The sequence below is a fragment of the Aulonocara stuartgranti genome (genome assembly GCF_965226115.1).
Source record: "Aulonocara stuartgranti genome assembly, chromosome: 13".
Lineage (NCBI taxonomy): Eukaryota > Metazoa > Chordata > Actinopteri > Cichliformes > Cichlidae > Aulonocara > Aulonocara stuartgranti.
Genome location: NC_138949.1, coordinates 10,891,151 through 10,908,063, shown reverse-complemented (window position 1 = coordinate 10,908,063; position 16,913 = coordinate 10,891,151). Strand labels below are relative to the sequence as shown.

At 40.5% G+C, this 16,913-nt stretch overlaps 1 protein-coding gene across 8 annotated transcripts in view; it reads left to right on the top strand.

Annotated features, from left to right (window-relative positions):
• ate1 (arginyltransferase 1) overlaps nucleotides 1-16,913 on the top strand; it is a 51,707-nt gene that overhangs the window by 3,732 nt on the left and 31,062 nt on the right. For 3 of the 8 annotated variants that reach the window (XM_082557671.1, XM_082557672.1, XM_082557674.1), the window contains exons 2-8: nucleotides 885-948; nucleotides 1,125-1,187; nucleotides 1,369-1,478; nucleotides 2,078-2,305; nucleotides 6,650-6,864; nucleotides 9,615-9,743; nucleotides 10,901-11,029. In XM_082557671.1, the coding sequence (XP_082413797.1) occupies nucleotides 885-948; nucleotides 1,125-1,187; nucleotides 1,369-1,478; nucleotides 2,078-2,305; nucleotides 6,650-6,864; nucleotides 9,615-9,743; nucleotides 10,901-11,029 (938 nt within the window). The remainder of the gene's footprint in view (nucleotides 1-884; nucleotides 949-1,124; nucleotides 1,188-1,368; nucleotides 1,479-2,077; nucleotides 2,306-6,649; nucleotides 6,865-9,614; nucleotides 9,744-10,900; nucleotides 11,030-16,913) is intronic. The other 5 variants (XM_082557675.1, XM_082557677.1, XM_082557673.1 and 2 more) reach the window with 3 other exon arrangements.

The window sequence follows — 16,913 nt, the reverse complement described above, 5'->3', positions numbered from 1 at the left end:
GAAACAATAAAGGTGCACTTAGTTTTTCACAGTACTACAGAGAGTCCTGTGAAAAGTTGTGATGTGTGTCAGACATAAAGAAAGCCTGCAGTCTTGCCGCTGTGTCTGTTGGAGACTCATCTGTCATTTTGTGGTTCACTAGTGGAGTTTGCTTGGACTCTAAGCATCATTTTTTTGAAACATAGGAAATTATACTCGACTGAGAGGTTGGTGTGTGTTGTGTGAACTTTTTAACAGTTAATTACCTCGGCTGTTTTAGATTTAAATGGATTGTTTTCTTGCAATAGAAGCTTACGTTTTGGTTTGTTTATGCAGGCTCCAAGAGTGATAGGAAAGTTGAAAGTTGAAAGGAAGAGCTCAGACCTCGGCTCTGGGAAGAGGGATCTGGTCTGGCTACAAATGATAAATTTGTATATTTCCATTGGGGCCTTAAAGTACTGTGGGAATGACCCTTTGGAGACAGTATTTTAAACTGGAACAAAAATGTGGACCTACCACAAGTCTCTCAACTTCTTGACAGACTATGCCTTGTTTGTATACATACCTCGTATCACAGCTGTTTTAGTTTTACTCACTTGTGAAGAGCCTGACTCGTTCTCCTTGTTTCCGGTTCAGTTTTATCATCAATTTAAACACAGAAGTATTATCTCATTAACAGTTTCTTCCTCGTCTCATTCGCTTTTTGTGAATAAAAGAAAAGGCGTGACCACTTTTATAACCTTAAGCCTGATTGGGCTTAAGGTGAAGAGACTTTTCATACATAACACTGCTTAGGCTTGTTGCCATATTTTCAACGATTGCCATTATGTATAAAATTGTATTTAAATCAATTATACATTTTAAGGAAACAATTTGATTAATTATTTGTTTTGTTTTGATTGTAGGGATGTGGTCCCACACCATGACAGTACAAGACTACCAAGACCTCATAGATCGAGGATGGAGAAGGTGAGTAGCTACTTAGTATCCTGGTTTCAGCCAGTGGTTTCCTACTTCCATTTGAAACCTTTTCTCCTGAATTCAGTTTTAAAAAGGGAGTTGTGACTACTTCAAATAAAAAATAATAATTTATTGCCTTTATTTTTTTTTTCTCCCACAAATCTTGTCCATGTTTTCATTTTCAGAAGTGGGAAGTATGTTTACAAACCCATAATGCAGAAGACATGCTGTCCACAGTATACCATCAGGTAATTTTATTAACTTGCTTACCAAAATTTCCTTTTATGAGTCATGCTTTAAGTAACTTAAGATCTGATAAGACCAAAAAACCTAGAATACACAAGGGTTGTTTGATCTATGTTGAAAAAATACGTTAATTAAATGTTTGCTTTAACAACCAATAACCTTTACCTTGTATCCTCTCTCAAGATGCCACGCTCTGAAATTCCAGCCTTCCAAATCCCACAAGAAAATCCTGAAGAAGATGAACAGATTTATATCCAAAGGGGAGCTGCAAAAGGGGCAGGAAGATTGTGCAGGTATGTATAATATATGAGGTATAAACACATCCATTCATAGTCTCTATTGGTGTACAGTTCGTGGAAAAAATGGCAATACTCTTTAAGCAGTTAGTGCTCTGCGACTGCATATGTGTTGTAGTTTGTAGTGTGAAGCACTACACAGGCTTGACTTGAGTTTGAAACTTAATAAATGTGTGAAAATGACTTGAGTCTGTAATGTATTCATGGACCACAGGTTTTGATATAAATGATGCCATGAACAGCAGGCAGATTGAGATTTATGGGTTTACACAGGAGTATGGCTGTTCCTCTCTATCAGCTCATAAGAGCTCCATCAGTTGCAAAGCTCACAAACTGTGCACATAACATTTCATCAGAGACCCCTTCACAGCAAGGCTTTTTAACTGCAGGATGTCACAGAGAGCAGTCCTGGTGCATGACTGCAGATCAGTAATGTCATATTCTGATGTCAATGATCAGGCGTAAGTGAGCACCCTGGTTTAAAGTGCAGTTAGCATTGGGTGCTAATTCAAAAACGAATTCAATTCAAAACAGAAGAGAAGGGTAATTTACAGTGTGCTGTCTGGTGTAAGCAATATTGATTTCCTGCATTATAGGTGAGCCAATGGACTCGGTGTGTGAAGAGGCAGGACCACAGGAACTGAGGAAAGTACATTTAAAGTACACCGCTCTCACAGGCATTCAGAAGGATGCTACAGAGTTTCCATCTACCACAGAAGTTCAGAAGGAGGCAGCAGATGCCACACCTACAGGCTCGCAAACATCACAAAATGATCCAGTGTCTGTACTGGCTGGGACCACAACATCCGCAGCTCCCAAACCAGGTAGGAGTCATCTAAACTAGTGCTGTACTTGCCGTTGCTCGGGGGGAGAAAAAAGTTAGTACTATAATTAGTTAGATCACATAGAATAGAATGAGCTATCAATCTAAACCTGGAGCGGCAGTGATCATAAAAAAATTAAACTAACTAAAGTTTTAAAACAATGACATAAATCCTTATATGAACGGCTCAAGCAGCTGTACTATGAAGCCTCAGCAATAAGTAGTGCGGGATTTTTACCTCTCTCTGCTCTCGGCTTTGTTGTGTGTGCACCTTCTCACACATAAACGGGCTGAAGGTGATATTAATCGAGTTGACGGGGTGTTATTATTTATTACCACCAGTGCAATGAAGCTTCCCAGTAAGTGTGAAACCGAAGCGGATAATTTCACGTTGACCTTATTCTTCGTTTTAATAACCCACTAACTGGAAAAGCCGGTTTCTGGGTTATGTGCTTTCAGTCTTGGAGCTCTTCTCAGAAAGCCGCGTTGTTGTTAGGTTACAAAAATGCGTGAAACATTTTTGTGTCTTCATCTGTACCGAGTGCTCCGAGTCTCCACAGTCTACTCCAGGAAGGACCTAAGAACGGGATTAGATCAGTCTGGGATTCCAAACAGTTTGATTGTCAGTGACCGCTATGGATTGACACTTTGTCAGGGACAAAGAGGGAAGTAATGCTCTTTAACTGAAAATGCTGTCAGCACAGCAGGGGAGAAAAAGCTGTAAGCAAAGCGTTGTTTTTTTTCACTGTAGATGCTGAGCTGTCAACACTGAACTTCAGACACAGAAAGCAGATCCTGCCACCAGAAAACAATGGAAACAGACCTTAAAAATGCACTGATCATACAGAGTATTAATGTAGCATTTATGTGGTGAATTTTTATCCTGGCTTGCTATATAAGTAGTTTCCCTTTAGTGTTTTTGGAATTTCTTTGCAGCAATTAAACTTAATTTGGATGTTTTTTTTAAACATTGCAGCTAAGACAATTTGAATACATGATTACTTATTAATTTGTTTAAATGTAGTCAACTACAACTAAGCTAATAATAAGCCACCTGTGTCTAATCGAGGAATCCTTAGCTGTTTGTACTTAATACTTAATGGCTTCTTTGGTTTTCTGCTTAAATTTATGCTGTCTCTACTGTATCCAATGTGGCCTCATGCTGTGCTCTGCACTAACTGAAGTATCAGATCTTGCCAGAAGGTGTCACTGTTCACCTTGTAAACCAGGCTTCACACTGCAGCATGTTGGTGAATGAGGGCACTGTTTGTTCACGGTTTCGTAGGAGTGTGTGTCTGGTTTGGAATTATCTGTCTATGTTCTCCTCCTTATTTTCCAGCACAGGATATCCCCTCAATAATGAATTAATAACACTTATAGGGAAGAGATAATAAACTCCCATTAGACAGAGGAAGTGGCGTTTTTAACAACCTTTAATGTTTCAGGCTTCAGCTGCTTTTTTTCCTTTCCAACTCTGATGAGAACGCCATCCAGCATCATTAATTAAAAGGCAAGAGAGGATGTTGGAGAAATATTATTGTTCAAATTTTTTGTAAATCATGCAATGATTATGAGAAAGGCACTTAACTCAAGGGGTGAACCAGTCTGGCTTTTACACAAGATCAACAACTTCGTAATGAAAACGCATAATTTGTTCCCATTTTTTGGTGAATCTATGACAAATGTCAAAGATAATATAGCTTGACAAGAATAAAATAGGATTTTTAGACCAACAAGGTGAGCATTTTACCACATTTACCAAAAACCTGAGAAAACTAGGGGGGGAAAGAGAAAGTGGCAGGCCTAAAAAAAAAAAAAAAACTACAGCAGGAGAGCAGTACACACTGAACTTCCTTAAGAAATGGGGGGGGGGGAAATCCAACAAACACCTGACACAGGACCTGAGAGATGCATTAGGGCCTTCAGTTGTTCACTGCTGTTCACCAAAGCCTTATTAGAAATGGTCTCCGTGGAGGCGGGGGTATTGTGAAGCCATTTTTTTAAAGGAAACCTGGAGAAAAGGCTGAGGTATGCCAAATTACTCAAGAATTGGACCGAAAATCGGTGAACAAAAGTCACGTGGAGTGATGAATCCAAATTTGGGATTTTTGGTTCAAATCATCGTCAGTATGTACAGAAGTAGGTCAAGAATGAGATGGAAAAGTGAGTGTCTACAGCTATTTGTGGAGGCTGTGTCATGGTTTGGGGCTATGAACACAGAAAAGTATCACCAGATTTTGATCCAGCGTCTGATTGGAACAGCTTCATTTTCCAGCAGGAAAATGATGTCAAGCACGATACTAACGCTGTAAACACCACTCACTGGAACACTATCAGTCATGGATTGGCCTCCCCGGAGCCCAGATTTCAACATTATTGAAGCCGTGTGCGATCATGTTTTTCACCGTTAGCAGAAAACAGCTGGACCTCTCTTCCCTCTACTTTTATGACTAGTGCACTTTATAACTTTGGGGAGTTTCCAGTTACCAAAAACTTAAGCGAAACCAGTTTTAATTACAGCAGAGAGTTTAAGTTGGTAGTTTCTCAAGGGTTATACATTGCAATAAATGCCACTGCACACGCAGAACAGAGACGACAGTATCCTCCAACCACTGTAAATCAATACTGACTTGTGTGCTGCATGTTTACATATAGGAAAGCAGTATTTCACATTTCTAGACAGCTTACACTGAGTGTATCTTCTGAAAGCCATATGTGTGCTCGGGGAAGCATGGATAGAGAATGTCATAGATTTTATGAAGCGCTAACTGCTGGAGAAAGTGCATCTGTCTTCCACAGGAACTGGTCTGTCAGACTTTATCTTCACCACAGCTGCATATCCTGTCCTTGGGAGTACCTGTTTTTTTTTTTTTTTTGTGTTTGTGAGGCTAAGAGAGAAAGTGTGTGTCGATGCTGAGAGTGTAATTACTGGGAGAGAGAGGCGCATGGACAGAGTAATCATGGATAAGGGTTGCTGTGTTTGTGGTTGAGTCAGTGTGATGAACTCGGTCCAGGCTGTAGTTCCTGTTGTCTGCGTGACCACTCTTCCTTGACATTGGTTTGTTTATTCTGAAAGAGGTAAACTATGTGACCACGCTATCACAGCCACAACTCTGTTTATACCAGAGGTGATTTCTTGCAAGTGCAAACTTCCTTTCGCACCGCTTTTCATTTCCAATAAAACGCTAATGTGGCAATCTTGAGATTAAATATTACGCTGTTAATTTTCTTAGTCACTACATTTATGTGCTCCTATCGCCCCCGATGACTCGACAACAAATCATTTAGAAGAAGAACACAGTAAGCGATAAATAAAAAAATGCAAAAATATTTTTTTTAGTTTTAGTTTATGCACTGCAAATGTCATTTCATGTTTTTAGCATATTTTATAGCATAGCTTCAGTTCTGTATTTACTGTTCACAGGGTGCAATCTGCCATACAGACACAGGACCTTGAGACAGCTAAAGCTGAATGCCGTGAGTGATTCTTGGCCAGGATCTGTTTCTCTCTCCTCTGTCAGGATCAGGCATCGGGATCTCTCGCTCACTCTCTCTTCCTTGTGACCTCACCGGAGGGGGAGTTGGTGAATGAGCTGATGGTGGCAGCTGGCAATATGACAAGCAGGAAACGGCTCTCGTTTCCTTATTGCTCCAAACAGGATGTGGGCGTGTAAACTGTTGACATGGGATGCCCGGAGAGCTGAAGGGCTTGGCAAGAGCCCAGGAGGTTGTGGTGGTAGAGGAGGAGATGAAGGAGGAGGAGGGGCAGCAGGAGGAGAAGAAGGGACAGGCAGAGATTTAGTAATTTCAGGAACTGTTTCTGTCAGTCTTGCTGATAGAAGGAAAAAAATGCGTGTGTTGTTTTCTCTTTGCGATGTACGATGAGCTGGTCCACTCATTTATTTTCCCACACCAGCAGACCTGATTGTTTTTATTATTAGGTTGGTTTTTTTTGTTATCGCCAAAAAAACCCCAACTATGCTTGCTTCAGTGAAAAATCAAAGAGGACTGAGGTAATCACCATCCTTACCTCAGTAGTCTTTACATTAAATCATTGCTTTGGCAGCCATGAAACAATATTCTATGTGCTACTGGAGTCAAAGTGACGGGCAGCTATTGCATATGTTTTTTGAAAGTTACAGCGGCTCAAAGTTAAAGCCTTTGTTACTTTTGGTTTATTCTTACCGAAAAAGCAGTCTGAAGCTGAAAATGATCATTCTCCCCGAGTTCAGTTTTTAAACTGGGTCTTTTACGTCCGTGGCATATTCTCACCATGTCTTTGCATAAAATGAAAGCGATAATGCACATTCAGGAAACCTTTGACATTTCTCCTTCTGTCTTGCAGGGAATGGAGCCGATCCTAGCCGCCCGCCGTGTAGGAAGGCCAAAGAGTTGAGGAAAGAGCGGCGTCTTCAGAAAGAACAAATGAGGCAAAATGGCGACGGCGTTTCCTCCACTGTCTCTCCTACCCAACCCACTCCTAGTCAAAACAACCAATCAAAAACATTGGAAGAATTCATCAGCGAATCATTGCCTGAAAACTCTGCTCATTGCCTTGAGGTGAACAAAAATATTGTGGAGCAAACTTTTGTTCCTCTTTTTTTTTTTCTGTAACTTTAAATAATCATTAACCTATTTTGATGATTCTGTCATTAAGAAATAGTGTTCTTAGTCTAGCTTTCAGGCTTTGTAATGTTTGGACTTAGCTAGCTCGAACATTTGGTCTCACAGAGCTCTTCCCCAGCTCCAGTGACTTCACATGTGTTTATGTGTACGGATAGGATAGCTAGCCAAAGCGGAGTGGAAAAACCACCTCTTCCTACTTCGAATTCAACCAAATGACAGGCACACCACACAAAATGGGTTGCATTACTCTGCTGATGACATTAAAACCACAGCACCCAGCTCAGCCAGTATGAGAAGACATGGAAATGAAGTTTTGGCAGGCAGGAGAACAATGTAGAAGAGAGATCCCTGGCTAAGCCTCCATCTGAGGTTGGTAGAGTAACGTCATTCCTGGTCTTGACCAAGATTTAAGCCAGATGCAGTGATGAACCAGGCAGTGTCTGCCTTTTGTCTATGTACCCCGTGAGACTAGAGAGCTCTTTTCAGTTGGCTTCATTTGTTTGCTAGGAATTATAATTGAATTCTCTTTAGAGGCCACGCACACAATGTTATCCGATGCAAATGGAGGTTAATTATATGTTTTACAAGTCATACAATTTGGAGAGGCTTCTACTTGACCCATTTAGCTCTTTATTATAGAACATAGAGCAGGGCTGCAACAGATTTCTGGCTAAGGAACATTTTGAATCATTAGCAGTTTAGCAAATCGTTCTGATGTTGTCAGTTGGACGTGTCTTGTGTTGATCCTTAAGTGTTGTCACACCAGTACCAGATGATTATTGTGTTTACACTAGAGCAATTAAGTGTAGTCAAGCTCAGTTTCTTCATAAACACATCTGTTTAAGATATCACACTCGAGAATACACTGCAGGATACATAAAAAAAACCCTGCAGGGTCCATATAAAACGTGGAAATGGAAATTTGGTGATTAAGCATCTTCACTTTGGCTTTGCTATAAGATCACCGTCGCTTTCTGCAAAGCTTCATTGTTTATAATACTCTTTTGCTACGATTGATTCTGTGTCCTTGGACGAGCTCACTACTTTTGCAGATCAGAGAGATGAGTCATAGGGACAGGGAAGACGAGTTTAGATGACCATGCAGTGCAGCCGGGGTTCTGCATGCCGCCACTTGGGGTCAGTGTGACAACATGATACAAATCCCCTCAGGCACCTCTGGAAAGTATGGAACTGCTCTTCCCCTTAAGAGTGCCTGTGTACAGCCTCTGCAGTTTTTTCATATTTCCATAGATGTTCTTTTATCCCATTACTTAATATGCAGTGGTTTGGCAGTCAGTTTTCTCGTCTGTCCTTTTACTTATAACAGTGCAAAGAAAGGTCTTGAGGGTTCATGACAAAATATCATTAAGATACAACACTTTTCTTTAATAAATTTTAATTAGCTAAACAAAGTGCAGTTGTGTTGTTTGGCTTTATTTGAACATTCTTAAGCAATTTAAGTTGGTTTTGAATTTCAAGTCTGTTTTGAGAACTGGAAATTTCATTTCCATGCTGTCTGCTAGTGGTGCGAGTTTCCCCCAATTTTTATTTTTTTTTGAACTTATCAAAAATATATATCTCCAGATTAAGAACAATATTAAGACGAGCAAACTTGAGACGTTCAGCATCTCTGTTTGACTAAAGGATGCTGATGCCAAATGTTCATATGAGAGACCTAAGAGTTAAGTTCCAAGCCAAACAAACCCCAAGTTCGATTCATCTGTCGTGTCCTTCCAGGGGATTTATATGGCATAGCCTCTGTGGCCAACAAAAACTTCAAAATGAGGAGACAGTTAATTAAATAGGGCTGGACGATGAGAGAAGGATCCTTTCATTTTTTTAATATTAGCAGCATTGGTCAGTTTTTCTTTCCCCGTCTTTCTATCAAAGACTTTTCCTGATCTTCTCTGTTGAAGTTTGAGCTTATCATATATGCCTTGTTGGATTCACTGCTGCATAAGTACACATGTGATGGATGCATCATAATTTTTCTATGCACCTGTAATTATTGTATGTAAAAATTAACCTATTATAACTTATTAGGCCACTTAGGTTGCCTAATTGTGTTCTTATACTAGGTTACCTGAACTTGGACTGTGGTTTTAATGTTTGTCATGCTTTTGATGACATGGCAGAGCTGAAGAAATGCTCCGCCATTTATCCCCATTTATCCCAAAAAGCACATTAGCAAATATGTTAATGATTATATTTAGAGCAACTTGTTTGTAATATTCTTGTGTCACAAGAAAGACGGACATAACACACCCACTTTCATGAAGCCACATCTTACACAAACATCTATTAAAAACGAAAGATATTTGTGTGTGTGATTAGATTAGCTAGATTATATTTTATAAAATGAGATTTTTCTCCAAAGGATTCACTACAACTTGAGCTTAAGGTCTCGTACAGCTGTCGTAGGTGAAAAGAAGCCTTTGATTAAAATGAAATGATATCTTAGGAATTGTAAGTGCTGTGATTTATTTGCAAAAGATGGTTTTAAGAGGGTGTGCTTATGTCAGTCTTTCTTCCCTTTTGTGGTCTTTTTTTGTTTTGTTAGTTTAATTTTTAGTTTAGTTTTTTTTTTTTTTTCTTAATTGGGCATTTTCAATAACCACTTACACTTTTCTCATTGCTTCTTACATTTTATTGTTAACTCTTGTTTGCCCATATTCTTTTTGAAGGTGAGGCTAGTGCGCTCCAATCCCCCTAGCCCGCAGTTCAAAGCTTCTTTCGACGCCTCCTACCAGGTGTACAAACTCTACCAGATGGGCATTCACAAGGACCCTCCTGACAAACCCACCGAGAGCCAGGTCAGAGGGTGGGAGGCATAGGTCAACCTTTTCTAGGGGTACCCAGGGAGGGAGGGAGAGGGTCGACAAATGTGGGGACCTAGAAAGGAAATAAAAGGCTTTGATGTATTCCATTTTTGTACTTATTCATACAGGAATATCATTCAATTCAATCATTTAAGCATCATTGCATTTGTATAACTGGGTTCGGTCGCTGCGAAGTTTTAAAATTAGACTTGAATGGATAAATAATTTGTGTTGGAACTTTGAAACAAGAATTAAGTTAAATAGTCTTAAGCATCTGCTTGAATGAGGGGGAAAGTGAATTAACATGCTAGTATTAAAGAGAGGGTATGTGTATAAATGCGAAAGTCAAAGGGAGAGGAAATGGAGGGGAAAATGTTTCCATACGCCAGGGTTGAGAGCGGTGTTTCTCCAGGTGTCTGACTTGGCCCTTGGTCGGCCAGCCGGGTCGTTAGTGTTGAGCTGTTTTTAGTTTGGGGGTTGAGGTAGTTTGTCAGCTGACCCCTCCCGACCTTCACACATTTGCCCTGTCTGTGTCTACTGTCACCCTGCCCTCACGATAGTTTCAGTTTCTGAACCAGAGTATGATTTGAATTTGGAACTGGAGCTCGTAGTGTTTGTGTGGTTTTAATTTTCTTGCGTGCACTCAGTTCAACCTTGTTTACCTTTTTGAGGAGAGTCTGCGGTGTTGGACAAGAATCTGTACGCGTCCCGCTTAGATGATCCACTCAGACAGGCTTCTGCTGCTCTGGACCTCGCACGCACTGATGCTGGGTTCAGTCTGATATTACCAGTCCTCTTCAGCCAATCTGTGGTAATAGCTGGGCGGTGCACTAGCCTCATCCTCAGGTTTCTCATTACGTTATTGCTGTGAAAATACACCATCAGTCTCCTAGATGCAGAATGTTTGCTTGCGCTGATATTTGTGTGCCCGGCAATCTGATTTGAATAAACCAGTAACCAAGTACTGTGTTACCAGCTTTTCTCAAGGGCTAGGAGACTGATGCCAACGCTATGATATAACGCACTGTTGATTCCAGCACTGTTCACGTCCTCCGCCCTCCCTTTTCTAGCTGCTCACTGTCCTCGTATGCATTGTTTATCGTTGTAAAACCTCCCTTCACCTCCCCTCCCCCAACACCCTGTGCTTGAAGGTGAGGCTAGTGCCAGTGAACTTTGAGGACCCTCAATTCATGGCGTCGTATCAGCAGTCGTCAGCGCTGTACGCCCAATACCAGATGGCCATTCATGGTGATGACCCCAGCGAATGTAGTGAGAGTGAGGTACGGCATGATTATTATTCCACACCTGGTTGGGAGCTGCTGCACACGCTCGTTCAACGTTCTTGCTGCTTTTTGACTTTTTTTTTTTTCCTCTTTCTTTTACATACAATACAGTACAATTTTATTTATATAACACTTTAAAACCAGGGGTTGTTAGATAAAACGGGCACTTTGAAAATACTGTCTTACAATTAGTAGTAGTAGTAACAGCAATATTCATTTGACTGGACCTTGTAAAAACATAAAAAAATTTGTCTGTGTTATAATTCTTAAATTTATATATTATAAAATTACTGTGAAATATATAAAAGGGCATGAAAAGAGTTTTCCCCTAGGTTTTTTTTGCAGTGAATGAGTAGGAATCATTGTGAATATAAAACCTGACCTAAGCAGTGATAATAATTAATGAAACGCATTAAATTATATGTATACACACCAGGTTTCTCCACGTTCTATATCAATAAACGAAGAAAAAATAAAGTCTAGTCAGGATGCAGAAACTGCTGGACAACCTGAGAGAGCCTTTTGTCCCTCTGGGCTGGAAAAACAGCCTCCTCCTCCTCCCCCTCCTGCCAGCAGGCCACAGTAAATTACTGAATTCTCCAACTTGTAAAAGTAAGGTAATTAATAAATAATAAAAGCTGTCAGATTGGGCAGACTGTGGCAGATTCTTTCCTAGTGCCATAACCTTAGCTCTATCAATAGAGCGCATGTGTTTGTGCACAGTCTTAGCTCAGGGTAATAACTGTAGTGTAGTTTTAAGAATTAGACTAATAATATCTTCAAAATATAAAATGAAAATGTTGTGCTAAAAACGCTGATGTCTGTTGAGTTTCCAGAAATAAAGTTTTTTATTTTATTGGTTTTCCATGTTGGATAACCACATGTGTAGTGTACAAGCCCAGGGTCGCATAAGATTAGGTAATTACTTTCAAATGCAGCCTCATTAATTGTAATTTACCTTCACATCTGTAGTTTAGAGTGGTAGAGAGAGCCTACGCTTTAGATTGTAACAACACAGTTATTATATGGGCTGTAATTAGTATGAGAGTATGTGTGGAATACACTGCTTTCTGTGCTTCATGGCAAGTCTGTATGGTGGACAAGTCTTGTTCACACCACAAGATGTATGAAATGTGGCTGTGGCACTGGGACCAGAAACATGTTTGTACAAGAAGTTGGAGGGCGGGGGGGGGGACTTCTTGGATGGGCTGTACCTCACAGCACGCCATATTATAGGTGAGATAATTTCAATAAAAATGCTCCAAAATGCAACAGCATCACAAACATGTTCAAGGGATCTGGCTCAGTGAATCAAATTAGCTACAGTAACACCTAGTCAGCACCCAGCTGTCACTCAAATGCACTACACTCCTAATTATAAGCATGTTATAAAAAAATGCATCTAATAAAGAGAGGGGATTAGATACAGGGTCTAAAACATTAAACAAGTTAATTCCTTCTGGGAGAATGTTTGGGATTGACCAACTGACATGGCTTGAAAAATGATCCCTGTATGGAAGTGGTGTTTCGTCCATTTACTCCAGTGTTCAAGAATTGATAGCGTGACATAAATAGCTCTTTTACCCCTTTCTGAAAACTTGGGACTGAACTTAACTCATCTGATAAAAGTTTATAAAGTCTTAAAGCCAGGGGTGTCGCTGCTTTACCTGGCAATCATTTGGTCATAATGTAACCTGCAGCTGCCAGCTAGTCAACCACTTTTGGTGAGTGAAATGATCCTACTTTTTACTTGGGTAGCAGCTATCCTTGTCTGTGTGATACGTACAGTCTTTGGATCTTGCTAACCAAGCTTCCTAGTTTTTTTTTCTTCATGCACCAAAAAGACATGACAATAAAAATAAACACAACATGGCAGCTGCCATTTTACAGTGAGACAAAAGAATACGTGATACTACAGACTTTATCAATTTCTTATAAACAGTCTAGTGCAGTGGTTCTCAAAGTGTGTGGAGCGCCCCACTGGTGGGACGCAAATTGCAGCTAGGCTTTTCTGCCATTATTTTGTTTAAATGGGGCGTGAAAATATTTCTTCCTGCCATGTAGGGAATGATGTAAAAAGTTTGAGAACCACTGGTCTAGAGGATTGACTCAGATTTAGAGCCTGTGTCAAGTGGTCACCGGAGGAACTGCAGTTTTTGTAAAATCCACTTTGGCTTCATTTTTCAACCCCTGAAGTTGCTGCTCGATTAGGACACGTTTTTATCTTCGGCTGAAGTAAAGCTAGTTCAGGGCATGTTTGATTGAACCTGAGCGACTGTGGTTTGACGACTTTTCTTTTCTCTAGTCGCGCTACAGTAATTTTATGTACAGAGCCAGGCCTTAATTGTTCCCACTCAAACAAATTTGCCTTCATTTTCCCCCTAGTTGGAATACTGTGACACCCACTCCCGAGCCCATAACACTACTGATTTTATTGTCTTGCCCGTCAAGCTCCTGGTAAACTCCTCTTATTCCCAGAATCTTAGACCACCCCCCATCTCCCTCCACCTATTGTCCTGAATAAGGGAAATTCGTTGTTGATGGCACATTTTGGTGAAATGCCATTTGCCTGCTGCTGCTGCTACTTAGGAAGTTGATCCATTTAGCATTTGTTTAGGTATTTATTAATCCATTAAAGTATTCCCTCGGGATAGGATCTAGATTGTTGTCAGCCTATGTTTGAACAAAGTGATGGGAGACCTTCTGTGTGCGTGCAAGCTGAACTACCTTGCCAAGATTGTTCAATCATTAGACAGTAAGATGTCCTAGAGGGTAATTGCTTTGTTTATTTTAGGATGTATGCATTTCCTGTCATGCCACAAGTGAAAGGCAGCCAGACGTTTTTCTTTCCACGTCCAGTCATTGTTTCCTGACAGAGTTGAAGCCCGCACTGGCAATTATTTAGATGCATGCACATACAAACACTCTCGCTGGCACTTATTGGTCTTAACTGTTGTGCTGAGCCATGACTCTCAGTTCCTGCACATGTGGCTTTCATTTTCAAGAAAACAAACCCTGTTAAATCTGTATTTACTCTGCTTGATGGCCAGTACTTTTACCAAGACACTTGGAGAAAAATATACGGAAAAAGTTGAGACATGGCAGTAACAGTCATCCGTAAAATGGAAGAAATGATTGAAATTTTGGCACAGACTATGTCAAAGCTATTTGCAACATGGTTATGCATAGCAGCGATATTCAATAACACCATCTAAACCACATTGCCGTTGTCCACCCAGTTCCTCGTATTATCTGGAACTGCTTTGAACGCCTTTGAAATGAACAGGGACACATGTTTGTGAAGGAAAAAAAGAGTGTTAGACATTTAAAGGGTGAAACTTTGTTGCTCAAATAAGTACAGTACAATTTTAGAGAGTACAGAGCACAATGACGAGAGGTCTAAGTAGCAATTAGGCTTAAGCAGATGCGTGTGTTTATATGCAGTGTGTGTGTGTGTGTGTGTGTGTGTTTGAGACGGCTTCTTGCACTCCTAATCGTACACAGATGAGTGTTTGCTGTAAGAAAGGGAGAGTTTGAGAGGAAGTGATGAACTCCATGTGTTCAGTCATTGCTCTGAATAGAGCGTAGTTGATGTGCTGTTGTATTAAGAGATGGAAGCACAGGAGTAGCTGTAGCTGTTTTCATATATATTCATGCCTCAAGTGAGTGCACTCCCACTCGAGTTTGTGTACTTGTGTCAGCCTCACAGAGCTGTTGTTTGTCAAAGAACAAACAGGGGGTCAACCCTGCTGTGCTCCAGGAGAGTGATTTCAGGCAAACACAGCTACACTGCACTGTTGGTTAAAAGAAGAATTAGAAAGAGGGACAGGAGGTATTCAGAAAACACACATATGCAAATTTGCATACATGAGTAAAAGCTCACACGTATATTTTCTATATTTTCCTAATCAAATCAGAATTTCACCACAAGGTCAGTGTGAGATTCTCTCTCACACACACTCAGCTGCACACGTTGTAGCTTGGCCTCTACAGATGATGTCATCTAATAACTGCAGCTGTTGTTCACTTGCTAAACCGTTTAGTTGAGTTTTTTTTGGTGAGTTTTTAACAAAAGTTTCATTTGTGCCCTTCAGCAGTACTGCACAGTGGGAGTCTTTGCTGTTGGTAATTTGTCGACTGGCAGAGCAGTAGTCACCGCAGAGGTAGGAGTGGAAAATTAGATTCTACTGGCATGGCTACACAGGCGAGGGGATTTGACAGGCGGGTTTTTTGCATGGGCGAAGATCATTGTCGACTCAACAGATCTTGTCATTGCACTTCTGTTGGAACATGTTTAAAAGAAACTGTGCAACATACTTTTCTGTTTAGTAGAAGAATTGGGGGAAAATGTGTAGAAATGCATAGTGTTGTCCAAAGATCAACCTAAGCTTATGGGGTTGTGTAGTGGCTTTGAAGAGGAGACTGTAAAGTTCCACTAATATTTGGGAAGTTGCAGGGTGAGAATCATCAGTCCATAGATTTCTGTTCATCCCCACTTCATCTTGGTGTGAGGTTGGGTCCAGGGGAAAGGCATCTTGTTGTAGTATTCAGCACCGCAGGGGACAAGGTTTGTGAGAATTTTATAGCCCACATCAACACCCCTCTGCAAGAGCTGTGTGCACCGTTGCAATGCATGAATAGTTTTGTTGTTTTGAGTGCTTTATGCTTAAGTCTTTTCTTTTGTTGCAATCCTTCATTTTAAAGTTTTTGCTTATTTTTACAACTTAAATTTCTTATGGATGTCGTCATTTTTCTGATGAGAGTCCAGTTTAAGTGATGGAGTTTAAAAGATGGTAAATATGGTTGTTGGTGTCAGTCAAAGGTATGGTGGAAATGACGGATGACAGTTCATCATCCTTTCGCTGCGCTCTGCCAAAAACATCTCCCATGCTGGTGACACTGCGGCAGATGCAGGAGGAAACGCACACTCTGTTGGATGAGCTCAGGCTGCTGGCTCGGTTTGCGAGGTGCACTAAAGCCAGCACTGCCCCACCTAGTGAACCATGCCTTGAGCAGTCATTACGATTACTAGCTTTACTGCTGTGCACATACTCAGTCACTTACTCACAAGCAGAGCATGTTGGTGCGCTTCTGGGAAATTCTGGCAACTCCTAGAGAACCTACGTGTTAATAATAAGCAAAGACAGATAATCTGTCTCTAAATGTCCAACACAGCCTTCAGTCAGTCTAGATGCTATAAAAACAAAATAAGTAGTCTCATTTCATTGTCAGCAACTTTGATGGAAATAAAATTGCAAGTGCTAATTTTTATTGGCTTTTGTTTACACTGTTATTCTTCAGGACATAATATAAAGAATTAGATTACTTTGATATATGAGTTGGTCATAATGACAAAATACAATATTTTCAGCACAAATCAGATGGACTGAAAATTAGTATCACCGTTTAACAAGCGTTCAAGCCCTAGCTGGTTGGATAGAATCAGAAGCAACACAAAATAATTATGAATGGAAATGCATTTGCTGGCGGATAAGGGTCATCGTGCAATACAGTGTGTATCGTTGTTTATGGAATCACATCTGGACCCTCACTGTCAGTGTTTACAATACTTTGGTGCTGATATAGATCTATGTTCTGCTCCTCAAACAGTGGACCTCAAGGTAAACATATCTGCAAACGAATGACACAGCTGGATTGTAGCATGTCTTTGTAAAATATGAGCAAGGGTCTGTGTTATGTGCTCATTGAGTAAACTTAAATCTGTCAGTCACCACTTTGGCGTTCTGGTTGTCATTACAAAACGGTTTTGGACCTAAACATGGACACCGCTCTCAACCCCACTGCTAAAAATGAACTCCAGGAAACGGTAGAGAGAATGGAAGAAAAATGACATATTTTCCACCCCCACCCCAGTAATCAA